At 39.0% G+C, this 26973-nt stretch overlaps 2 protein-coding genes across 7 annotated transcripts in view; one reads left to right on the top strand and one right to left on the bottom strand.

The window, feature by feature from the left end:
• LOC131300437 (E3 ubiquitin-protein ligase PRT1-like) overlaps window positions 1-8855 on the bottom strand; it is a 35924-nt gene extending 27069 nt beyond the window's left edge. The window contains exons 1-7 of one of the 5 annotated variants that reach the window (XM_058326285.1): window positions 8674-8855; window positions 6916-6944; window positions 6648-6830; window positions 6133-6255; window positions 5857-6021; window positions 5571-5771; window positions 3475-3596 (exon numbers count right to left, since the gene is read on the bottom strand). In XM_058326285.1, the coding sequence (XP_058182268.1) occupies window positions 3475-3596; window positions 5571-5771; window positions 5857-6021; window positions 6133-6255; window positions 6648-6830; window positions 6916-6944; window positions 8674-8753 (903 nt within the window). In that variant the 5' untranslated portion in view covers window positions 8754-8855. Of the gene's footprint in view, window positions 1-3474; window positions 3597-5570; window positions 5772-5856; window positions 6256-6647; window positions 6831-6915; window positions 6945-8673 lie in introns of all 5 variants that reach the window. The other 4 variants (XM_058326286.1, XM_058326283.1, XM_058326284.1 and 1 more) reach the window with 4 other exon arrangements.
• A 5117-nt stretch (window positions 8856-13972) lies between these two features.
• On the top strand, window positions 13973-26031 carry LOC131300436 (uncharacterized). Of its 2 annotated transcripts, none has more exons than XM_058326282.1 (12): window positions 13973-14142; window positions 14261-14344; window positions 16172-16267; window positions 16421-16496; window positions 16601-16690; window positions 16797-16885; window positions 16993-17100; window positions 17219-17356; window positions 21215-21320; window positions 21975-22186; window positions 25557-25673; window positions 25780-26031. In XM_058326282.1, exons 1-11 carry the CDS (start codon window positions 14080-14082, stop codon window positions 25623-25625), a joined length of 1131 nt encoding a protein of 376 aa, XP_058182265.1. In that variant the 5' UTR covers window positions 13973-14079; the 3' UTR covers window positions 25626-25673; window positions 25780-26031. The 2 variants fall into 2 exon arrangements, with proteins under 2 accessions (XP_058182265.1, XP_058182264.1); XM_058326281.1 differs by having other exon boundaries at window positions 16592-16690.
• The last annotated feature ends 942 nt before the right edge of the window (window positions 26032-26973 follow it).

The following is a 26973-nucleotide window of genomic DNA, read 5'->3' as shown; positions in this document are numbered from 1 at the left end:
AATTCAGGAACAGAGATGTGCATTCCAAGGTGTCCGTAGAGTGTCCAATTCTAAACCACGTGTCAAAGGGGGCAAGGTGCTAAAAAGTCCACAAGACAAGCTTGGATCAGTGTTTTATAGCGTCTAGCGAGTTCCGACGTCCAACAGAGTGAGCAACTTTCTTAGAAGTGTCTGGCTTCTTAGGCTTCATGAGGTTGTGTAGTAAACCCTAAAGACCTAATAAAGAACTTCCTGTTGGAGGTCTTCCCACCGATATCACCCTAAATGGATGACAGCTATCTCCCCACTCTTTACTATGCTCTTGATGATTGCATGACAATCAACCCCAAGTTTGTCAGTCACGATGAAGAAGCCTTTCCACAAATGAGACGGCCACCAGCCCAAACCAACCTGTCAATTCAATAGAGCCATTTGGACAGTTTGGCACGGTTATTTCAGAATCTGGCCTAGAAAATCTAAACTTGATCAACGCGCATCAGGTGATAGGTCAGAATGAAACCCAACCCAAACTGGCCCGCATGCCCCTTAGTCAAGCCCTAAATAATCAATTTTATGTCAATCCCGAGCATCCGTTCAGTTATTCAGTTAGTCTGGTTAACTGAATATAACGACCCATGCCAGTTGACCCACTAACCCTTAGCCTAGCCACGTGGCTCAAAAGGTTAACCTCAGGTAGTAGCTAGTGGGCGTTGTCTTGTATACTATTCACAACTCCCACATTACTGATGTAGGACTACTGCCCAAGGTGGGCTCTCACAATCTCCCCACCTTATGATGCAATGTCCCTGTTGCATTGGCCTAGCAATCTTCCCTGGTGGCCATGGTGTGGCACTTACTAGATTCTAGAGGTGGCCCCCGCCATGTAGACCAGGGTACTCTGATAACAACTGTAACACCTGTTCCATGTGGCTCAAAAGGTTAACCTTGAGTTAATAGTAGATGGTCGGCCTTACCTTATTTAACATCCAAGACTTTCATAACTTCCCGATGTGAGATGTCACAATCTCCCCACCTTGTGATGCAATATCCTCGTTGCATTGGCCCAACAACCGTCCACCGGTGGTCATGAGGTGGCACTTAGTTCTGTATAGCACAATCAGTGTGCTTGTACCAGATTCTAGAGGTGGCCCCCACCATGTAGACCAGGGGCTCTAATACCACCTGAAACGACTCGCGCCATGTGACATGGGGTTTGTTTTTTTTTTTAACGTGGGGTTGTTTGATAACCTAAATTCAGCAATTAAAACTAAATCAATTAGGTAATAAGTGATCCAGTAGGTTTGATAACCACATATTATATTGCTTAACAAATTAAGTACTACTTAAAAATGTAGACTAAAAAGTTGAAAAAAAAAAAAAATAGCTTTGAGCTACTTAATTCTGGCTGAATTTTTGTGTACTTGCCTTCAACGATCATACCACCACCACCACTCCAGCCCACCACCACTACCACGCCACAGCCGCTGCTACCGCCGCCACCGCCACCACAACCACAATGCCACAATTGCACAACCACCACTCCACCGCCACCACTCCAACTCCACCGCCACTCCAGCCCACCGCCACTCCACACTGCGCCACCACCACGCCGCCGCCGCCACAACGCCTTGGTCAATACCATTGCACAACCACCACTACTCCACTACCACCACCACCACCACCACGCCGCCGCAACGCCACCATTACACAACCAACACTCCATCGCCGCCCCCCATTACACCACCACCGCCATTTCCACTCCATCCCCACCCTCACCACTCCACCACCACCACCCTCGCTCCATCACCACCAACCCACCACCACCACCACAATCACCACTCCACCATCACCATATGTACATTCTGACCATTAGTAAATTAAGAGAGAATCAGAACTAAAATTAATTCATCATTTTTTTTAATTCAGTGCTTAATATGTTTACCAAGCAGTTTTTCAGCTTAAAAAATTCAGCTTTCAGTACATAATTTTTCAGCTTTTAATTTCAGTGTTCAGTTTTATCAAACAGCCGCCTAACCACGTGGCTCAAAATATTAACCTTGAGTTATATTATACAGTAGCTACTCGCAATTCGTTATATACCACTTGACTTTCCCATGATTCCCCGATGTGGGACTTCACACTAAAACTATAAACGGATACTTATGCAATTTACCCTGTCCTCCTAACTACTCAACGAATTAATTTTTCTTCTTCGTTTCTTTATTCTCTGTTCCCCCTCTTCTTCTCATATCCACTGCCATCTGACCACCGTTGCACAGCTTGGTTTGGGCTCACTATTTTCAAAACCGTCTCCCCTAACCGCCTTTACACTTAGTCTCCACAACCCACCACCCCATTTTCCACCACAATAGGCCGCAAAAATCATTGACCGCCACACCTCCATATTACAGATTCACTAGCAAATCCAACACAACCATCATCGTGATCTTGAATCAGCAAAGACTTTCCTAATCTCTATTATAAATTACTTTGAAATAAAATGGTGTATTATTACGTGCTAATAGCTAACTTATGGTTCTATGAGATCTAATAACTTGGAAGGAGGATTACTGGGAGGGGAAGGGAGCGACAGGGCTAGGTGAAGTACTAATGGCTTGGCTAGATAGGAGAGAGATGAGAGATGGTGTTATCCTGTGGCTAAGTTCAGGGGGTTGTATTTGGGAGCTGCAATGGTAGGTACGAGATGACAGCAACTGTATCACACCATAGCACATCTGTCATGTCATCTTGTGTGTCTCTCCACAAGTGCCCTAACGAGTCCTTAACACTAGCCTCTAATCAAGAAGTCCTGTGATTATGGTGGATAGAGTCCTAGGTTGTGCTCTCAACATAGGTTGACGAAGATCCTGGGTGCTGCTTGCCTATAAGTGAAGAACAAGCAACCGTGGTCATGGCCGAGGGATGGTTGCTCGGTTAGGTAGGTATAATCTTAGTGGGGCAAAGCGGAGCTTGTTTAAGTGAGCCATTGAGCTTGCTGCAATGGTGACCAGCTAGGGCCCTAGCCTACCCTCTTGGGTGAGGGACCATGAGGCTGTTCACAGAGTCCACGCGTGAGCCTACGAGCAACCCGATAAGAGGTCAAGTGATGGCTTGTCACGTAATATGGGTAACACATAACTTGGCTACATGGCACCAAAAGAGCCGTACCAACACTCTTCTTGATGGGTAATCTTTGCTCTTGTATAATGCTTATCCATTTACCAAGACAAAGGTAATGGTCAATGGGTCATAGACTCATAACTACACACTCCCTTGAGAAAATGGGCACAGAAGGAAGTCAGCAATTTTCAGTGATCATCCACACATCAATTTGACAAGTACCAGAAAGAAAAGAAAAGAAGAAAAAAAAGAAAAAGAATTAAGATATGAACGATGTTTCCAGTGGCAACAGGTTTTCAGTATCACAATTTACGAGTACGAAATTCATCGTTTCCAATTGCAAGAACCATAAAGCCAGAAAAATATTGACCTTACCCCACAATAATCACAACCAACTCCGATATGAACCTCGGGACCCCGGCCAGACAACCATGATTGGTAAGGATTGGTAGATATTGACGGTAACATGGGAGCATTATTCAGAGACTGGATTGAACCTAGCATTTTAGCAACAGCAGCAAGATTCAATCACGCAAAAAATATCGCCACAAAACGTAACATGGCTACAAGAATATAGGATGCATTGTTGAACTAATCCAACTATATCTGCAAGAGAATATCCAAAATATTGTGTTGATATTCACACCCAAACATGATCCCATGAGAAAGTGGCCAATATGCTAGGATATTCTCCATATCAAAGGTTTGCATCATTACAAGATGCTCAAAAGCTAGCCATGTTACCCACTCTTTGATTATTGATAGATGACCTGCAGATAAAGAAGCTAGCCCGCGATGGTGCAACCATTTAGCAACTTGGTACAAATAAGTAAAATCTTCAATATACTGGAAAAGATAAACATATTATTGGCGAAGGAAACTTGTCGATTTGAAGTCAAGAAAAACATTCGGACGGAATACTTGTCAACAACGTACGATTTACCATCAGTTCATGATATGATTCACCATTCATGACAACTTGATAAAATCTTTAGGTGAAACTTTTATGAGATAGAGTTGGTGATGAATCCCATTATCTCACAATTCACGGTTTGATTCCCGATTCAATTCATAGTTTACAAATCATGCGATTCTTGAGACGACCAATTCTGAACCTCTTTTTCCTCTTCTTTCAATTGTGAAAAGGCAAGAATATGTTAAGAGTGTTTGGTATCAAACACCAATACGGCAATACCCATGCGTAATTTGTTAATCAGATGGTGATTTAGAGTGTTTAATATATCTACACAAGGTTCTTTCTTTTTCTTCATAACTTTTCCAACCATCAATGAGTAAATAAATCTTCTAAATATGTTAAGGCTAAAATATGTACACTTAGATTGCCTTTACCGATTTGGTGACTGTTGGATCTTGTTCCACATTGGTTAAATATAACCTCCAAACCTAGTATATGAGCATGGCCAGCCTCTTCACTCATTGCCAATTGGTTTTGAGTTGGATGCTTTAACATGGTATCAGAGCTAGGCTTTCGGAGACTTGCGGACAAGACTCTATGTCGTTGATGGTTGGTTCACCCTTTGTTTGTCGTTGATTGTTGATTGTTGTCGTTTATGTTGAATTGTTTGTTTACCTCACAACGTGCGAGTCAGGGGTTGCACGTGCGGGGGAGTGTTGGATCTTGTCCAACATTGGTTAAATATAACCTCCAAACCTAGTATATGAGCCTAGGCAACCTCTCCACTCATTGGCAATGAGTAACAAAAGGACTCGTTTATGTTGAGTTGGATGCTTTAACAGTGACAATACCCTAGCTTAATATAATGAGTAACAAAAGGACTCAAGAATTTTTGAAACAATTTTCTTTCACCTTTCTTTGAACGTTAATGCACTTCCAAACTCTTCCAACACAAGCATCTAACCTATTAAACAACATAATTGTCAGTCACACAAAATTCAACCCCAAGGGGTTGGCCTAATGGTTAAGGCCCAGGACTTAGTGGTTTGCCCTCTGAAGGTCACAAGTTTGAAACCTCTAAGCCCTCAGGTGCTATCAAATCTTTTGGAGTCAGTCTATATGGGGCTTTACCCCAGCTGTAATTGGGCTCCCAAGACCCTGGTCTTGGGACTTCCCAAGTCACTGCGTCTTTGCAAAATTCGTAAACAAAAGGAGTATATCTAATGGACTGTGGGATTAGTCCCGAGGATTAGTCGAGGTGCACGTAAGCTAGCCAGAACACTTTTGAGTGATAAAAAGAAAGAAAAAAAACTCCTATAAAACAAAATTCAATATCGTAAGCTTAAATGTAGAACTTAAATTTTGAACAAGTAGATGTTTATCTAAGCACTTTGGAGGTTGTCACCAAAACTTTTTGACTCATGATTCGGTTGACTTCATGATTCAGAGAAAGACAATTCCAATTCTAGATCTGACAACTATGCACAAAAGTACTAGTATAATTTAACTTGTCAGATCAGCAAGAATAAAAAGTTAAAAAGTAGGTAAAACATACATGCCGATGGACTCCTATTCTGACTATCAGCGTGCTCATGAACATTCTCCTTTCTTAATGCATATTGCTCAGGGAACTGCTCCTCCAAGAAGTTCTTCAACAACAAACAAACTTTTGGGCACCCATTTGGATGTGCACTTTGACAAACTTGACATCTAGGGACCCTATCAGTGGGGCTAATGATGCAAACTTCACAATATACTGCACAAAAGAAGACATCAGACTTACAGTTTCTTACATAACACTTTTCAGACTTGTAGGACGGCTACTTAGTAGTAAGATTTACCATGGCCACAGTTAAGAACTACAGGTCGATAGAGCAGTTCCTTGCATGCCGCACAATGAAAATCAGTGATAAGCAACTGCGGGGAATTTTTTTGCCTACTCAATATTCCTCCCAGCATACTATCCTGTTGGGGGGGCACTTTTTCAGTTCCTTCAATATTTGGTTCTGCAGGAATGGACAGTTTAGCATCTATATGAAAGACAATAGTACTTTCCGAACCCTTGGTTGTTGAAGGTTCCCCCTCTACTATATAACATGATCCTAAACAAACCATACTATTGCATGAACAGTTGGTAGAATGTGGAGGAAGATGACTGCAAATTCTCAACCCTTTACTGGATTCTGATCTAAAGCAATTAACAAGCTGAGGTGAGAACCATTCTAATCTCTTTTCTTCCTCTGAAACAAAGAAATAAGACAACATCAGACAGTATGAGTTTGAAAATCTACGGATAATCCACAAGATAAATGGTTAGTGACAAAAGCATATATCTAATGAGTCCAGCTGTTACACACGGCTATAAAGTGGGAAATAGCACATAGAACCAGATGGTCGGTTTAGCTAAAATACTCAAAAAATATAAACATAACCCTTTCCTCAGAAGGGGGTAGGTTTTAAAGCAAATGGTTCCGACATTTCCAATTGTGGGTAATTTTCCATTTCTTGAAAAAATGGACAAAATATCTAATATTCATAAGTAGTTTGCTAAATCAGAGAGAGAGAGAGAGAGAGAGAGAGAGAGAACATCTGTGCAAATAATATTGAGATGGTAAGAACCATTGCGACGCACCTAGCACTTGTTGCTCCCTTCTTTTATAAGCTTGTGGGTACAACTTCAAAACCATGAAATGAAGTAATTGACAGATGCTAGGGAAATGATTGTATGGATGCCGACAAACTGGACAGTGTGACACTGACACCAGGTGCTTCATCATTCTGAATACACACCAGAAGCATGATATATGCCCACAGGCTGCACACAAAGGAAATGAGCACAGAAATTTATGAAGGATCAAAACTGATTTGTAGTCATTATAATGCCTTCTTACGAATCTTACCTAATACAACAGGCTTGTAGAGGAGATCCCTGCAGACCAAAATCAAATTGCAATCAAACAAATCATTCACCAGAATAAAAGATAACCACATAGATTCAGTTAGTATGAATCTAGATATCCCTTTGAATTTCAACCCCATTATGCTTTTAATGAAGTAAATGTCACCTTACAAGATAACCACATAGATCCAGTTAGTGTGAATCTAGATATCCCTTTGAATTCCAACCCCATTATGCTTTTAATGAAGTTGAAGTAAATATCAACTAAGGCAGGGCCCTTGGCAAAAATTATAACACTTCACCTCATTCCAAGGTGCATGAATGAATCAAATTTCCTTGAAGTGACAAAATATAGTGTCAGATAATAATTCATCTTCCAAATTGCTCCATCAAGCACCAAGATCATAGACGTTTTCTTTTTAGCGACATGGAAGAAATCATGGGTGAAAAACTGAACTTTTCGTTTTTCCATCATAAAGTAAAGAAAGTGGTTGAAAAATAGCCAATTCAAAATTTTCAATGTGTTGATGGCAAAATCATAGGTACTGTAAAGTTTTCCATAATCTGTTCAGAAAACCAAAAGATGCAGGAAACTACCTGCTATTTTCTTCGAGATTTATTGTATATAAAGACGACAATCTAAAAGGTATGAGAGACACAGAATGTGAAAACTGATCTCCTATGAGTGTACTTGGTCGCTTAATAGCTTTTTCAAAAATTTGCTTTTGTTTTATTTTTGTGCGTAGTGCTAAAATATCTTCTTCGCGTTTATTACATGATGTATACCTTTTGTTGAAATGATGCACTATATTAGTACGATGACAAAATCAGTTTTACTTGTAAAGCCATTATAAATTTTTGTTCCACGGCAATGCCATGTAGAGGTTAAGACACAAACAGTCCTCAATCAATTCAACTGCACGATGGTTATGGAGAGTGCAAAATAATAAATACCGCCGAACTAGAGATGTCATCAAAAACTATCTAAAAACAACAAAAATATAGTTAGTAGATTCATACAATCATAGCTGCAGCAGGTGACTTTGAAATGTGCAAGAAAGACCAATGGTTGCAGAAACATTACGAATACGATTAAGGGATACACATTGACAATGACATTGACGAAAGAAATTTGCCTGGATAGATCAAAATTGACTAGCAGAAGTTACAAAGCCAAAGGAGATAATTCTATTCTTACTGGGTTCTGCCGAGTCAACCCATATTTGTTAAGCTGAATTTCTCTTCCCGCCCACATCAGCCTTAGGGAATGTGTTCGAACTGTCTACATGTTAGAAGAATCTAGACCCTCCCAATCCAACCCAACCCATCCCATCAACATCTTCGATTTGTACCCACAGTCTCACTGCACCTAAGCGCAACAACACAACAGTTATGTACACTAAGACCTCCTTTCATCCAATGAAATCCCATCACCATTGTTCGTGTTCTATACAATACCTTATATATAGGTTTCCCGTGGTATGTATGCGCATCCCTTAAGTTCGTTATTAAATTCATCAGGATACCTCGTTCTTCATATATGATATAACCACTACACAATAAACTCCGAAATTAACCCCCTTTTAATTGACTGAAGTTGCAAGCCAATAAACCTTACACTAATACGAATCTCGAAAAAAAAAAAAAAAACCTCGGCACAACATTGATCTCAGCGGTTTTCACAGTAAAGCATGTGAAAAGAAAACACGATAAAAGAATACAGCAAGTATGCATACCCACACGGAGAGAGAGAACTTACCAACAAACGCAACACTGAAACTCATCAGGAAATTCCTCGTCGGTTTCAACTCCGGCAGGAGTTTCCTGCTGGTTCTCCATTGCTATTACTCGAAGATAAGTATTTACGTGTTGAATACGTATATATATAGGGAGAGAGAGAGAGAGAGAGGGGGCGAGGATCAAGGTAAGCAATTGATCAGCTCAATCTCAAAACCCTACCAAAAAGCCTCGTAATAATAGGGTAAATGATACTTTACACCCCTCAAGTGGTACCTAATTCTTCTCATGCCTGTCAACTTTAGGTATTTTTTAATGAGTCCTCAAACTATTTCTTGTTACGGTGCCCTGGGAAACCAAACAAAGGGGTTAAATATTGGAAAATGATTTCTACGCTCCCCTTTTAGTCATCCACACTCTTTTTTTTTTGTCTTTATCCGTATGAATTTACGATATTGTCCTTGAATGTGTGAAAAAAAATGCATTGAAAAAATGTCAAAATAGTAAATTCAAGGGAAAAAGACAAAAAAAAATGAGTGTGGATGGCTAAAAGTGGAGTGTAAAAATCAATTTCCTAAATATATTATTCATTTTGTAGTTTTAACTTTGTTTTTTAATCATTATCCTATTTTTATCTCAAATCATTACCCTATTTCTTCGATTATTACATTCATTCTATCTCTATCTCTGTCTCTAGTCATTATCCATCTTTCCAATCATTATCTTATTTCTCTCTCCACCCATTACCAAAACAAAAATACCCAAAATTAGCAAACAAACAAGGCCCTAGGAGTCTTGATTTTGAGAGAGGGGTTAAAAAAATTTCTCTTTTTTATTCTCATATTTAAAAATGATTTTTCATATTCTATTTGTTTGATTCTTCAATGAGATTCTCATTTCAACCACAGTGGTTTCTAATAAGCTTACAATATTGAATATTCTTATGTTTAATATCTCCAATTTATCCTATCATTATATTTAATGTTGAACGTTTTAAATGATAATGTGTGTGAGATATATTTTTATTAATTTTAGGTAATTTAATATAAAGTGTACTTGTTGACACCCAAATATAACCTGACCACTTGCGCGTGCAATAATTGAGGCCGATGTTGTAGTGGTAGTGTTTGTATGCAAATTGGGTAGCTTAAGGTTGAAGTAGTGGATAATGGGTAGTTGACCCGATCAAATAAATACCTGTTACTTATTTTCTCTCCCCTCTTGTAACCTAGGTCTTTAAAAGCTACAAAAGATGGAGACTTTAATGTAAATTCAGCTTACTCTCTTCTACTATCTCTGAAGCTCCATTCCTCATCCTTTTCCCCCAATTTCCTGTATCCACTCTTCATGCCCAAGCTTTACATGGAACTTCATTTGGTCCTTGCCAATCCCCCATAAGATCCAGTTCTTTTTTATGACCATTGAGTCATAAATGCTTGCTTGTGGGGGATCTCTTAGTCAGTCGAGGATGGAAAGGTCTATCCCTATGTCACCTATGCAAGCAATCCTCTGAGAGCCTAGTCCATCTCTTTCTTGAGCCTAGTCCATCTCTTTTTTGAATGCGAGTTTGTAAGGCCTATTTGGTTTGGAGCTGACCATGGGATCTGCATTTCTGAAACTCCTAGTCTCTCCCTTCCCTTTTGGCTAGGATGGTTGCATAATGTAGGGAATGTCATGGCTATGGATAGTCACAAATTCTTCTCATATATATCTTCTATTTTATGGTGTATTTGGCTTGCTAGGAACAAGTCTGTCTTTGATTCCAAAGCCTCTTCCCCCATGGAAGTTATCAGTCATGCTAAACAATTGAACCAATCCATTTCCCAAGCCTTTACTCTTCTCAAACCAGTCAGATTATACAGCGACCTTGGGAGAGATTCTAGGAAAGTTCAAACTCTCCAAACTCTAGGAGCTTCTTAGCAGATTCCTTGTCAACTTTGATTAATGTAGTTCTGATAAGGCTTCTAATACTGCATCTTTTACTTTTCATGCAAATCCATGTCTATGCTCCAAGGATAAACCAGTCTTGGATATTTTCCGTGCCAATTCTTTTAATGTGCAGCTCAAAAAAACGGGTGTGGGTCTAATGTTTATGGTTAACTCTAGGACTGTGGGCTCCTCTTTCAAGAGCTACAATTCTCACAGGGATTGTGCCTCTATCATTACTCTCATGGCAGCTGTGAGTTGGCCCATTGATAACCGTATGTTGCATATAAACATTTACACTAACGACTCTTATTTTTTCCAGCAATTGAGACGCTTTAAGGAATTTCCAGTATTTGCAACCCCTCTGTTTTTTGACTTTTGCTTTCTCGCTCAAAAAGTCCATATTTGCAGTATATCTTTATGTGAGCACTCCAGAGTTCATCAATCTTTTCTTTTGACAAGATTTGCGGCCTCTTCCAAGATTCACTCTGAAGTTAACACATCTTATCTCTTTGAAAACGGATAGTTTTTACTCAAAGTGGATCTTTTTGTTTTGGAAGTTGTCTATCCTTTATGCTTGTTGATTCTCTCTTATCTAGGTTTAGTTCTGGTAACCTTTTGTAATTGGGACTGTATTTATTATCTTTGAACTCTTGTAATGACTCTTTATCTATCTATGAAGTTCTTTTTTTATGTCAAAAAAAGAAGAAGCTATAAAAGACTTTAGTTGATCTTTAGTGCGTCTCTATTTCGTATTGATTCATGTTTGATGTTTAGCATATCTTAGTTAATGTTCATGGTTTGTGTGTTGCTTTCCATCTTTTGTTCATAAATATCTCTTGTTATCTAATGCTCCTCCAATAAAATGCATAGCTTTTGTTCTTGCTATTACACACTTCCAGGCACTAGTCTTGGGATATGGTTTTTCTTTTGTCAGAGTAATTTCATTTAAGAGTGTATTTATGTGAAAATTTGAATAAAGTTTTTGTTATAACTTGCTTTAGCTCTCGTTGACTAGTTTGTCATCTTAAATTCATGTAAAATGTAAAATGAAAATGGACATAACATATTTCAAAGAAAAAAAAATTGTTGAACTCCTGCTAGTTAGATACGAGTAGGCATATGGTTTGTATCTTGTGTTTGTTGGGAGGATTGCCTAGTTTTTAAATTTTGTTTTCTACGATTTGTTTGTTAGGGACTAAGAAAGTCCAAGTTAGGGGTGTGATAAGCACATAATATTGTATATTTTGTGCTTAATATCTCTAATTTATCCTGTTAATATATTTAATGTTGAATGTTTTAGATGATATTGCGTGTAATGCATATTTCTATCGATTTCATGTAATTTAATATAAAAAGTGCATTTGTTGACACCCAAATATGGCTCGACCACTAGCGTGCGCAAGAAATGAGGCCGATGTCGTCATCATAAAATCCAAGTCGAAGAAAAATTTGGACTATATTTGAACTATAAGAGCCCATAATGGGCAACAGTCCCACATCGCCTAGAATTGTGAAAAGGAAATAGTATATATCAAACTCCGATCAGCTACTATATAACCAACGGTTAACTTTTTAAGCCACGTAGTTAGGCTAAGGGTTAGTAGTTTAGCTGGCGCGAATTGTTACACGAACCCTAATCGGATACTGTTAAAAAAGTAATCGAGAGCATCACAGAACAAAACAGTGCATGTCAAAGGGCCTTCGCTGGACTTTTACGTGTGGAAAAGTCTTTTGTTGACTTGAATTTTCTCATGTCTATAAAGGAATTTCAAATGGAAGCAGATCTTGCTGTGAGCAATCACAGCAGACTGTGACCATCTCACCGTCCGTCTCGACAATCAATGTTCTGAATTTTAAAAAAACTCTTAACTCTTCCTTGGAAGAGTGTTTTTAAAATCCACGGTGAGATCGAAGTGCTACTGCATGTTGCTGTGACTTGGTCACAACAGCCTTTGCTTCCACTTCAAATGCCTAAGAACAAAAGAGGAAAAGACAATGACAACTTTGCTAGAGTTTATATTGTGCACACATTAGAGTATGTAGTGTGTGCAAGACCTACCGAATTGGGAAATCCTGTAGTGCAATACCCTGCAAGACACCTTATAGGGCGCACACAGATCATCAATGTTGACAATATACGGGGTGCAGTACAGCACCCCTGATCCAGATCCACCACCCATGTGAGTGTGTATTTAGATATGGTACTAGAATTATTGTTAGACAACAACTTTGAATGTGTATATAAGTGTGTATTTAGGTGGGTAGGTCTGTCAATGGACCGGATCTAATCTGGATCCGATCCGGATCAGATAAAGTCGATCCGATAATCCGATAATCCGAATCCGGTAATTCAATACGGATCCGGATCGGATTAAATCCGTTATCAATCCAAATCCGAACTTTATTTTTTAAAATTTTTAAAATTTTTTTTTACAAAATAGTAAATTTTTTTTTTTGAAAAAAAAAATGTTTAAGAAGTTGTATTTTTATTTTTTAATTTTTTCGGAAAATATTTTTTTTTGAAAAAAAAATTTGTATTTTTTTGAAATATATATATATATATTTTTGCTAAAATTTTTGAAGTAAAAAAAGTTCCGGATCTGATCCGGATTTTCGGATCGGATCCGGATTACCACTATCGGATTTGAGTCTTATCGGATCCGGATCGGATTGGGTCTTATCGGATCCGGATCTGTCGGATTCGGATCGGATCCGGTCCATTGACAGGCCTATAGGTGGGGTTGAAGTTTACTGGGCATCCACACCAACCAAATTGATATCTACTATAAATTTGGTTTTCACCAAAGTGAAAAGATATATATTTTTTAGAATATAAGAACGACAATCATCTCAAAAATCACATTTTAATTGGGCATGATATCTACGATTTCGGTATCACGTCCATTTTTTTTTAATCGATAAGAGAGATAATGGTATCATATATGAAGTACAAATTATGAGACACTACATCAATTGTGTGAGAGTCCACGAGATACTAAGTCCAACAATTCAACCATTATAAACCCAGTCCAACTACGAGCCCTCATTAGGGGAAAAAATAAGGGAAAATGACGGCCAATGATGTGTTTTAATAATTAATACCCGTCAAGAATATTTTGTTCGTTAACAAATATTCTCAGCATATCATTGGCGAATATTAGTTATCAAAACACGTTACAGACCGTCATTTCCCCAAAAAATAATCACAACGAACGAACACATAGCACATGGGAATACTCGAACTCTTGACATTCTATTGAGAATTTGAGATGCAAGCTAACTCAGCCAACCCGAGTTGGTTGGTATCACCTGGGTTGGGCTCGGGCTATTCGGGTTTTTATAACCCGTTGATCCATTATGTACCACCCGTATACCCGCCCATCTCAGACCCGTCCCCTGTCGAGCTCTTCGTTGCTTTTCTAAACAACAGATCATAATTCCTATAGATTTCATCGCAACTCCAAATTCTCTCTCTCTTTCTCTCTCTCTCTCTCTCCCAATGGATCTTCGTCACAGTTGCTTCCTATTGATTGCTTCATTGCTTCTCTGCAAGCAATCTACGGTTTGTCCTGCTATCCCTCTCCGCATACACGCTCACGTATATCTGTATCTGTCTAAATTATTTTAATTTTGACGAGTATCTGACAATCGTGTTTTCGAATTGCTTGGTTCCGACCCAGGCCGATGGTTCTGGCTCGGTCTTCTTCCTCGACAGCCCCATTCATCAATACCTTCGGCCTCTGTCATCTGATGCTGCATCTGAGGTAACTTCAACACTTGCCTATCCATATACAATTTCGATGGAAGTTGTGTTGCTCATCAATAACGTCCCAAACCTAAATTGTTATAAAAATTCAAAATTTTTGATTTAATGGGTGATTGCGATATTGGAAGTCTGGTTTCTCTGCTGCGTTTTCCCTTACTAGAAAATGGCTTTCTAGTTGGAGCGCGCAGTAAACTAGTGAAGAGGAAAAGCAAATTGAGATTAGATGCCTAATGACGGATGGAGATTGAGGATAGACATGTTCGGTGCCTCGCCCTTGTCTCCTTTGCCGGAGACTTCAAATGATGGCAGTTCTCTTGATAAAAAGAGGCATAGACTCCCCATTTCTTTGTCTTGTTAGCGCAGGTGGATGAAAGCCACTGAACTTAAAGAATCGAGTTGAGAAAGAGGGCTAGGCCCTCGTAAGGGCTTTCAGGGACTAGGGAAGACGGTTGGAATATAGAGGTAGGGGCCAATCAAAGGTTTATCCATTGGGATTGGGCATGGACGAGCCTAGACTGGGCCAACATTGGTGAAAAAATGACAAAAGATAATTTTCTCCCATTGCATCATTATCCAGTGTAGGATTAGACAGTCTTTTCCCCTAAAGCCCGTTTGTTTGACGAGACTATTAACGAGGATATAATGATTGGAATTCATAGAAGGAGGAATCCACAAGACTAATAGTGATCCGATTAGTAATACCTCACTGTCTCCTTCATTCTGGCATGTTTTTTTTCCTTGGGATTTCATGTAGGACGGATATTGGATCATGACCACAAAAGTTCCAAACTATTGCAGGAATCTGGTTCACTTGTATTTACTATCCAATCTGATTCCCTAATCCATGAAACACCTAAAGTATGTGAACAATTCTGGGTTCTCCTGGTACCTGCGATTTAACCAATGTGTACGAGGTGCACCTCATTGGCTGATGTTTTGCTCAATGGTGGCTCGGGGGCTCCTTAATTCCAATGTTTTAGGAGAGAATCATTTTTCCCTCTTCCATCCAAGTTAGCTAAGCCATGATAAGCTTCGTTGTTCATGTATTGGAGTGTAAGTAGTGATGCTGCTCCTCCTCGTCTCTCTGCCCCTTTTTCTATTTCTTTCCAGCCCTCCTTTAATTTTTTTTTTTTTAGATTTATCACCCTCTACTCTTTTTTTCTTTCCAAATATAGATTAAAAGGCTTAAAGTCAATGGCGACTCAATGCCAAGGTATCACATTATCGAAGGTGGTTAATATCCTAGGGAGAAGCTTATCTGCTTATATTAACATTGGGGAAGGAAGAACTCCGGTTTTGAAAAGTCTAGTCATTAATTTAGATAATGTTTTCATTTCTTTGTATTGCCATTGTCTTCTTCTTTTGTTGCTTTACATAGTCCAAAGAGTGTCCGTTACACTCTTTGTTTAAATAAAAGTAGGATGGATAATGTGATTTCAAGCTATTTGTATTGCGGAGATATCTCTGCTTTAGTATGTAGATTTGGGTGTCTAGATTTAGGGACAAATGAACATTTATATCCTTTCTACAAGTGGATTTCCGAACATGCTTATGGACCTATGGTGTTTATTAGTTAAACTGTAACTGAAGTCATGCCCCTTCTGTTGGCGTTGTTTTGCTTTAAGAAGTCATCAGTGCCATTCTTTTGCAGTGAACCCAGGGTGCCCCAATATAATAGAACAAAGACTTATCAGGAAGAGTCCACAATGTTGGATTTTCTCTTTTTCTCTGCTCTTATCATGCTTGAACTGCTCTTTGAAATTATTGTTAAAGACATGGTATGGTGGTTTGACCGTTTGAGTGCCCAATCTATCTCCACATGCAGACTGATCCAATGGTACTCCCAGAAGTTGGTGCTGCCGTGTCAGTATTGCTTGGGTTTGCACCACCTTCTACCCTTTCAGCTGCTAGTTCATCGAAGGTAGGCAAAAGTAAATGAGTAATAAGAAACAGATGTGAAATAACTCCTGTTATCTTCTCATCTTCACCACTAGAACTGTTTTTTTTTTATTTTTATCTAATGATTCTTATCTGGTCAGTAATTTTATTTTCTCTTTTCTCTTTTTGTTTTCAGTTGAATGAGGTGCTCATGCCTAATCCATTTGATAGGCCTCGTGCTGTTTTCATGCTAGCGGTCGAAGAAGCCAAAGGTGCCTGAACTTGGATCTGAAATGCATCATGAGATGCAAATTCTAGTCATTCTGAATGAAGTAGATAATTTTTGTGAATGTGTTACCATATGCAGGTTCTCAAGTCATGGTGCAGTCAGCTAATGCTTTCTTTGGTACTGCCCTTAGGAGCAGGGATCTTATAACCTCAACGAAAGCTGATATTCAACTCCCAGGTTCTTGAATACTCGTATGATGCACAAGTTAACACTTGTGAGAGTTTGTGTCTTTGTTTCATGTAAAATTTTCTAATTCCAAATATTTTGGTTTCCTATTACATAGGTGAAGATGAAGTCTTGGTAGTTTCCTTGAATGAACCGTTAAGCGCTGATACTGACATGGAATTGACTGAAAAGGAAATCAGTGATCTTGTTAGTAGCAACTCTTCCTACTCCCTTTGTCCTCCATTCCAATGATTTTGGTATAAGTTCTGTTCTTACGGGTTACTGCTGAGTGCTGACAATTGTTTGTCTGTTAGGCATCCTGGTTGGGTGGAACATATGTTGCTAAAGCCTTGGAGCCAATGACTGGAGAGTTGACTATCCCCTTGGCAAGTTGTGCCAGTCTAAATCTTCTTATGTCCAAGGTCTTCTCTATTTTTGGTCTTGCTAATTTCTTTTACTAATAGATTTATTTGGTAGTAGAGAATTATATGCCGAACATTTACTCAAATTTTGTGATAATATTTTTGGTTGAATATGCAGAAAGCAGACAGAGAATTCATCGGAAGCCTTGTTTCTCTCATCCGTAATATTAGGAGGGCAATGGATATGCATCAGGATTTGTTTGGAAGTATGAAAAAACCGGCAGAGTTGATTCGAGGAAGTTTTGATGGCATTAAGGTGGTCCAATTTTTTCTTGACTTCTTATTTCGTGATTTGAGGTTATAGTTTTGCTCAGTTAGCTTCAAAAGGGAGTTTACTTAAAAGATTTCGAATCAAGACGATCTTTACGATGCATTTTCTTTTATCAATTTTTTGTACTGTAGGCTACGCATCCTAGAAGCATTTAAAAGTTTAATTGCATAAACTATAGGTTTGACTTTATTTATTTATTTATTATTATTATTATTTTTTATTTTTTATTTTTTATTTTTTATTTTTGGCGGGGGGGGGGGGGGGCAATTTTTTACTTTGTTCCATTAGAAAAATGTAGTCCTGATTCCTGAACAGAGGGAAATTTGCTTTGAATCACCAGTGCCTCCATGGTGACAAATCTTTAAATTGTTTTGATTGCTACTAGAACTTCCTATGGCCATCGCTTGTGCCTCCACCATTGGCACCATCGTTCCTGGGTTGCAACCACCAGCAGCAGCTCACAAGTTGACAACTTCAACAAAACCCCCCTGTGCTATCAACACCAAGTTTCCAATGCCACGCCGTCTAATGCTTCCTAGTTTTGAAATTTACATACTTTGTAGCTAATCAGAAGTCACTTTGTCGCTAATTTTATATTTGTATTTCTATAGATGATGAGATATGCCAGTAGAAGATTTTGTTTTTGTTAATTAACTAAGAGCTTTTATAGAGAACAAGCAAGACAGAAAACCCTCAGATTACATCAACATACAAAAAGATAAGAAGTCTAAACATCTACGAGGAAAGGAACCTATCAAGCTAATATACAACTTGGGATCAACCAATTGTTACAAAGAGAAGACACTAAATTAGAGGGCCTGATGTTCCTGCTTTGAGAAGGCTTGACCCTGACTTCCACCTTAATCTGACTAATGACTGATGAAGGGGGCCTGAGGATGCCTTTGAAGATCCGACTAATCCTTTCTTGCCAGAGGATATAGACCATGGCAGAAAGAGCTAGCCTTCCGATAGCATTTGGAAATCCTCTGCATTTGAAATTGGAGCAAAATTAAGACACCTTATCAAACCATAGAACAGGCCCAGAGGGAAACAGCACAGCTTAACCACATGATGCCAGACTTGCTTAGAGTAGGGACACTCAGTTGCAGCTGAGAGAACATGTAGTAAAGAATCCCCCAGTTTTGGATCGTATCCTTTGTTCTAAGACTATCTCTAATAGCCATCTGGAGAATAAAGCTATGCCTAGGAATATACTTGGAAAACCAGACCAGTTGATGCCAGGTTACAGTAGGATAGTGAATCCTTAGGGCATTCCATGTGAAGAGACTTGGTACTTTGAGGAGGAAGCACCAGTCCATACCACTGAATCAGCAACACTTTGATTTGGAGGAGATGTAGGAGCTGAAAGTGAAAGGAAGGGCCATGCCCATACATCATCATTGATGATGCACAAGACCTTTGCAGTTAAAGGAATACCAGAATTAGCTGCCATTTTTAGCCCATGATAATCCAGAAGATGCCCTAGGGTGCCAATTATCATGCCAAAAGAAGGTGGAAGAGCCATCTCCATTTATAGATTTAACAAGAGGTTTGGCTTTTGATCTGAGGTTGAGAAGCTTCCTCCATGTCCAAGAACAGGAGGGAGGAATTGTCATAGTCCAAATACTATGATGCTTGATAAGATTTTTGTAGCTCCATTTAACCCATAGAGAGTTTTGCTTGGTACAAATGGCCGACTAGTGTCTAAGCATTGCTGCATAATTCCAATCTACCAGCTTTCGAAGACCAAGACCTCCTTCACTTTTAGGGCTACAAACAACCAACCAACCAACCAACCAAGCTATCTTATTTGAGTGCTCATACTTAGAACTTAGAAATACTGGACCAGCAAAAAATCCCTATCAGCTGTTCTATGTGCTTACCAACTGACTTAGGTAGAACGAAGTGCATAGCCAAAAAAATTACATATTGAATAGAATGGACTTACTGATTTGGAGACGACCAGCATAAGAAAGCCTTGCTAGCCCAATGAGTAATCTTAGAAGAGATTTTGTCAATAGGAGGGGCACAGTCTGAGGTTGAAAGCTTGGGGGAACTAAGGGGAACCCCAAAATATCTGACTGACAACGAACCAGGTTGGTACCCCAAATGCTGTAGTTTTTAAGATTATCCAGAGCAGAAACCCCACCATTGTTAATTGGCCATGACAGAAATAGATGGTAAGTTTTTTGTGAATGTGATATAAAAGGAAACTTTGTTCTGAATCTTGTGGGCTGTGGCCCCAAGACCTTAAGAAGGGCTATGGGACAATGTGCGACATGACGTTGACATGCAATTTGAGAAAAATTAGGACATGACAATGACAGAGGCACATCGATAAGGGAATTCATTTTATGGATATTCTACAAAATGATACACCTATACGGTGAAATTATTTCTGCCTAAGCATATCTATTATCGAGAATAAGATTCATCAGAGGTGACCTTATAGAGTATTAATCAGATCAGATGTCTATTTTTATCTCTTTCCATACTTGCATTCTAGAAACTTTACCATGCAGTACTCCATAATGATCCCAATGTTTACAGTGTCTGTGACACCATATTGGGAGATAGTGGTCTATGATGCACCGACACGGACACCGACACCGAAACCGACACCGGACACGGGAATTCTAAAAAAATGGGGACACGGACACGGCAGGGGACACGCCACGTGTATATTTATTTATTTATTTATATATATAAATAAATAAATAATTATAGTTTAACACCCAGAAATTTTAAAAAATTATAATTTGGCCCCAAATTTTTTTTAAAGATTACAATTTGACCCCCAATTTTTTTAGAAATTACAGTTTGGCCCCCAAATTTTTTTAAAAAATTGCAGTTTGGCCCCTGTTCGTGTCCCCATCGGTGTCCCCGCCGTGTCCCCAGCAGTGTCCCCCTCAAAATTTAACATTAAAATATGGGACACGCCACGTGGCGTGTCCCGTACGTATCTCCGAGGTGTCCCGCCGTGTCCCCGTGTCCTGACACTGCGATTCTTCGACCTCTAGAGGTGTCGGTGCTTCATAGATAGTGGTTAATATTTGTTTCCTTCTTTGCCATGCTTTGATGAGATTACGATATGTACAAAGTTAAAAAAACCTTCTACTCTGTTCGCTATACTCCAGTGCCTATGCAGTTACTGAATGCTGGCAAGACAATCTTCGGAAAGAATATATGTCCACATGATAAGAATAAATGACCTGCAGTGGAAGCATGATGTATCATTTGATTTGCTTTGAAAGTATATTTCTTGCTTTGAGAATGACACTCAAATCCTTAGTTGCACTTCCACGATGCGGGAGCAGGAGAGCGGGCAAATATAGAAGCTCCCAAGGTTGGGAGCGTGAAAGGAACGTGTACATATATCACAAAAATTATGTAGCTTAGAATATGCACTTTAAAAGTACAATCATTTTAGGGAGTAAAAACAATAAAACATGGTTCGAGTCTACCATAAGTGTAAGAAATGGGCTAGTGTTACAACATATGGTTTTCTTTTCAAGATATCATGATGTGGGCTTTATATAGATAAGTTAAATTGATGACCAATTTTTAAAGCCAATTGGTAAATCCCTGTTTTTCTATATAAGGATTGTACAAAAGCTCCCATCTTCCTAAGGAGCAAGCTCCAATCTCAATGGGAGCGGGCTCCCGTCAAGCTCCTTAGTTGGGAGCGTAGGAGCGCGCTCCTAAGGTGGGAGCAGCACCATTTCAGAAGCTTCCTTCTACTAAAGCTCGAAACCCAGAGAAGTACCCTGGAGTGTTAAAGATGTCTCTTCTGTCGATTTAGTAATATTGCTTCATTCATCAATCTAATGAAAGCATTTGCAGGTTCTGCAAGAGGAGTACGGACCTGAAGGTGTTACCCAGCAAGGAGTGGAGTTACTCTTTACTTCAGTTGCAAAGATATTTGATTCCTTACAATCCGTGTACGAAGGTCAGTTTTCTACATGGTTCATGAAACTTTGACTTGATCTTTAGCTGTACAACTAGTACCTATTCCCACAGCAGATTTTCAGAAGTTTTGTAATGACAGTTTAGGCTATATGTGGGTGTGTATGGCTTCTCTGTACATGCTAACAGTAAGTTATTAAGGTGAACGGGTAAAGGTGTTACTGGTTTTTGGCCTTAGTCCTTGTCCTATGTTACACGGACTCAACGGGTCAGGTGTGGATTTATTTGTCATGTTCATCTAATTCCCACCCAAGGACACTGAGACACCACCCAGTAATCAGAGTCCTATATTTATTTATATGTTTAGGGCAAAATGGTGGGTGCAAGAAGGCACAGAGCCTTGCGTGCTTTATATGCAAGCTATATATATAGTTGTATTCAAAATCGGAGTACTACAGATGCTTGCTATGAAATGTCCAACTACACATGCTGGACCCTTATTCAACTGTCCAGTGACAACACTGACATGTGCCCTTACCTCTTGAAATATATTGCACCTGAGTAATACCCTGTTGTTAACAACTAGTGTTAAATATATTCATCCTTTTGAATATTTTATGATTTTTTAAAGTTCATTCTTGGTAAATATATGCATCCTGTCTCATTGTCAATCCAACTGTATGTATTGGTTGAGCAGGAAAAATTGTGGGAGTCATCTTGTCTAATGAAACACCTTCTCAAGAGTCAGAAACAGTGTTGAATGTTATGTTCACTTCTCAGCCCTCTGCTCGTTGGCTGGAGGAAACAACAGGCTTGCCAAATTCAACGGATGTGGCAGCAATACTGTTGGTTAGGCGGACTCTAGCTTGGGTTACAGGAATCATTCTTCTAGTTGCCACTATCATGGGGGTGAGTTGCTTATCAAACCCCGTTAACTACATTTTTCCTTCGGTCAGATTGTCAACTTTTATAAGACTTGGCAAAGCCTATCTGAATGCAACGAGAAGTTTAAATAACATTTTTATCTCGTTAAGAATACATTCTCAACAATTACTCAAGACACTAGAGTTTTTTAAGTCTCGAAATTTTTTGTAAGACATTCCACATGTCAACTCACTTGTTAAGCTTTAAGCAAAAAACTTTGTTTCGAGACAACAAAGTTTGCTCTATTTTTCTTAGGGTGTAAATATGTGCCTCCAACGTGAATCTCTGGTTCTCAAAAGTGGTCGGTAGGTTAATCCTGTCATGGTGACTGACCCATGGATAACATGGAGTAGAATGCATCGTAATAGCATCTGACATGAATGTTTTGTTATTAATGGCTGTATGTAAACAACTCTGGGCTTTAGTTTCCGAGGTCACTATTATCTCTCCATCTAGAATAATTTGGGAATTAATAGCTGACTCACTGTGCTTTCATCATGATGACAAAGTGTGTGGTTTTATTGAGTCGGAGAGGAAGCATCAATCTGCGCAGAGGGAAGTAGCAGCATTGGAGCCCGCTGCTCTACCCGAGAAAGGAAGTGAAGGCTGTGGGAAAAAATACCTCTAGACTTGAGTATTCTACTTCACTTTGCCTGTTACAGCTTGCGAATTAATAGTTGCCTGAAAAACAACTCTAGCCTTAGATATTCGACTTTACTATTATCTGTTGTGAGGGGTGGAATTTTGTCACTCGAAGCAGGAACTGACTCAGCCTTGGAATTGGTTGAATGGGCGTGGTTAGGATGATGAGCTGTTAGCCTGCTCCCGCCTTGTGCTAGGTCGTCCCACATGCTGGCGATCTCCCTAGTACTCTTGACTTCCTGCCACACTGTGCTAGGTCTCACCAGATTACCTCCAGGTCTTGTCGAGCTGCAGCCCAACATCTGTGGTCTCTCTTCCTCTAGAACTATGTGGAAACTTGATTACGAATAATTAGTCCCTCTTTTTGGGAATTATCACATTATATAGGATTGAAGAGGGTATGACTCTAGGATTCTAGTTTGACAAAACGCATAGAAATTTTTTGTAAAGACAAAATTCTATAAAAAATAAATAAATCTTCTGTTTAAGTTGCCTAATCTATTTTGTTGTGCCCAGCTATACCATCTATTGACTCACAGATATTTAAGTTTTCATTTATTTTTACTTCATACTAACGACCAAGACAATATTAGAAAAAAGATCAAACTAGATATAAAAAGTACAAATTTTTTGTAAATTTTTCGAACCCAAGGGGTAGGCTTGAACCCCCTCATTTGATGGTTAAACCGCCCTGGGATTGACTATTGAGTATCATGACCGAAGAAGTTTTAAGTATTGGATTTCTTCATTAGATGCCCGCACCGTCCAGTAACCCCTTCCAGCCAGCGAGGAATAGTGGTTTAAGTTCCGTTGCTTCAAGGGATTTTCTTTGAATGGTTATATCGTTCACCCATTTTAACTTCACTTAGTAATGGAAAAGTAGGGAGGAAAAGAAGTAATTCCATTAACATCAGTTTGTATACTACTGAAGTTCAACGGTAGTGATATAATATGGCTTCAGGTTTTATGTTCTAGAAGCCTTTTTAATTTGGAGCTTTCGAGCTTTATTATCTAGTGTAAGGACTTCTAGGTTGCAAAAAAAAGGGGGGAATGATGGTGACAATGCCAAGGATAATAATAATGATTAAATAATATTAGTAATAATACTGAGCCTGAGATATTGTTGCGAATAAGTTTGCAATTGAAAATCTTGGTGGGGGTTGACTCTGACATAACTACTATGAGAACCTATGTAGCACCGATACCAACACTCGGACACGTATATCTTGAAAATTCGAAGACAAGACACGTAATGGGTACAATTATATGAATAAAAAATGAAAGAAAAGGCTCTCATTGTAAATTTGTAACACCATTTATGCCTTAGTGTGTCCTTACAAGCAATAAACCACACCATTATACCTATGTTTTAATGAGTTACCAAATCAATTAACATCCCAAAAGTTTTGCAAGTGTCCAGAGCATATTCTTCAGGGTGTCCCTGGAGTGTCCAAACGTAAAACGTAGAAAAAAAGTACAACAGTTAAGATTTGAATGACAAACAAGTGTACGGAGAGTGTCGACAAGTGTCCAACACCAGACCTCCAACAAAGTGTTTGTGCTTATATTTGTTCCTTATTTGTGCAACAGTTCTCATCTATGATTCACGGATACGGACACCGATACGGGGACACCGGAATTCTAAAAAAATGGGGACACGGACACGGCCGGGGACATGCCACGTGTATTTATTTATATTTATATAAATAAATAAATAATATAGTTTGACACCCAGAAATTTTTAAAAAATTACATTTTGGCCCCCAAATTTTTTTTAAAAAATTATCGTTTGGCCCCTGCCGTGTCCCCATCAGTGTCCCCCCGTGTCCCCAGTCGTGTACTTGTAAAAAATTTAAATTAAATCATGGGACATGCCACATGGCGTGTCCCCGTATCCGACACTGCGATACTTCGACCTCTAGAGGTGTCGGTGCTTCATAGGTGGCTGCTAAGCAGAAGATCTGGGCTGAAGTTTGTGGGCAGCTGTTTTGTGGAAAAGATCCAAAGGGTAGCTCTGCACCTAGTCTAGTCGAATTGTTCAGTCCTCCAAGTACCTCAGTTAAATGGTAACCAGCTCTAAGGAGCAGACTTCTGGCTTGACATGTTGTCGTCTCAGAGTCCATTTATAATTGTGCTTTTGATTTGTCATTGCAAACTGTTTTGGATGATGGTTGGTTCAAATCAAGGCCATTATACCTTGTAGTTTGGACTTTGTGTTTCTTTTCTGTTACCGGGCATTTGTAGAGAACAATAGTCGGGAACTTGTGTTATTATTGTGGAGCTTTGTGATTTTATAGTACAATGATGCTATGTTCCTTTAATTTATGATGCTATGCCTCTCAACATTCTCGTCTTTTGGATCACCAGTTGATGTGAATGTTTTATGGATGCATATACCATCTAAACTGTTGCGGCCTAAACTCTTCAGTTTTGTTTTCTCATGAAGGTTAACTATTGCCTACCGTGAGAATGATGCTAAATATGGGTTTCTGTGTATGTTGTAAGGACCACAGAATGCTGACATGGGGGAAAGAGAATGTTTTATGTTTGAAAACTTACACACACATTTAAAGTACCTACAAATCTTTTTAAAGAGTTCATACGATTTGATGCCTCCTGGGTGTGAAATTCGATTGTTATTTCGTTTTTCCTGAAGAATGGGTTATTCACTCCTTAACTATCAGTTGGCGGTGTCTTTTATGTTTCCATGCAGATTTACTTCCTTATGTACATGCCGATCACAAGGGACACCCTTCTATATTCCAACGTCAAGCTTGACTGAGAATTACTGGGAGGATGTTTTCTACTTTGATCTGCATATGTATTCCAGGTTCCGTCACACTTCGTATGAAACCTCTTTCAACTTCTTCTGTGTTTGTAATGATCTTGTTAACCAGTTGTCTTCTCTTTTGGTTATTCTTCTGCTGGGTGAACAGGGAATTGACCTCTAGTAAAACTTCGTGGTGGAGGTGGACTTGAAGCTCTTCTACTTATTGTATCTAGTAAAAACTGCGGTAACTGGACTGTTTTGGAGGGTAGGGAAACAAGTGGGGGCTATTCTGTTATTATGTGTATTCCATGGGTTAATGATAGCATTTTTTTTTTCGTTTCTCGATTTGTAGTTTTGTATCCGAATACAAAATACTGAATGAGGAAAAGTAATAATTGCAATCGTCGTTGTTCGTCAACGGAGTTCATGTAAGCATGTTAACCAGTGTTGCTTGTGTATGGGGTTGTGCTGTGGGTATTGGGAATGTGTTCAAATTACACACTCCTTGTTCCTCTCGACGCCTAATTCTTTTGTTAGATTTGTGGATGCAGTTATAATGGTTCTGCATTTAGTGTCTGCTGTGCTTATTTTGTCAAAATGAAGTCGAGAGCATCACTTACTGCAAGTATAATGTTCATAATGTTGGGATTATTACCATTGAAAATACTTCAGGCACGTGTTCCTAGAGCCGTTCAATATGTGTGGGTCCCGAGAACATTGTGTGAGACTTGTTGGCATTGAACGGTTCCGGATACATTTGTGTCGTAGTATTGCTCTATTACATTTTGCTTGATATAGGTGAGATCTCTAAAATCTGATCAATCTGATAATGCAAGCAAGTGATGTTTAGCAAATTTGGTCATTTCCAATTTTTCCATGAACTTGAATTAAGCATACTTCAAAACGATTAATGCCCATATCCGTGGTTCACGGGGTGCAAACAAGCCGAATCGAACATAATTCTGTTAGATAGGATATTGGTCTAGCATGAGTTTGGTTTGTCTAAAATTTTCAAAGCTCAGGCTCGACTTGATTTGGCCTGTCTATGTTTAACGAATCGAGTCGAGCTGAATTCAAGCTCGAGTTTGGCTTGCTTAAAAGTTTTGAAGTGCAGGCTTGGCTCGTCAAAACTTGTTAAACTCAAACAAGCAAAATTCATGTTGGAGTGTGATAATTTTCATTTTATTGCAATTTATTGATATTACCTAATATTAGCGGGGGAAGAAATTGAGAAATACAAAGTTAATTTTCATTTTATCGCAACATAATGAAATTACCAAATATAAAGCAACAAAAATTTAAACATACAATGCATCAAGAACATGATTTTTATGTCATCATGTTATATATGAATAGTCCT

Source organism: Rhododendron vialii, chromosome 9a (assembly GCF_030253575.1).
Source record: "Rhododendron vialii isolate Sample 1 chromosome 9a, ASM3025357v1".
Lineage (NCBI taxonomy): Eukaryota > Viridiplantae > Streptophyta > Magnoliopsida > Ericales > Ericaceae > Rhododendron > Rhododendron vialii.
The sequence above is the reverse complement of the archived record's forward strand: the minus strand, read 5'-3'. Positions and strand labels throughout refer to the sequence as shown.

Excerpts from the sequence above, each read along its gene's own strand:
- LOC131300436 (XM_058326281.1), top strand. The coding sequence starts at position 14,080 with ATGGATCTTCGTCACAGTTGCTTCCTATTGATTGCTTCATTGCTTCTC. Across the intron at positions 21,321-21,974 it reads CTTACAATCCGTGTACGAAG|GAAAAATTGTGGGAGTCATC; the intron begins GTCAGTTTTCTA and ends TTGGTTGAGCAG. Across the intron at positions 22,187-25,556 it reads TAGTTGCCACTATCATGGGG|ATTTACTTCCTTATGTACAT; the intron begins GTGAGTTGCTTA and ends GTTTCCATGCAG.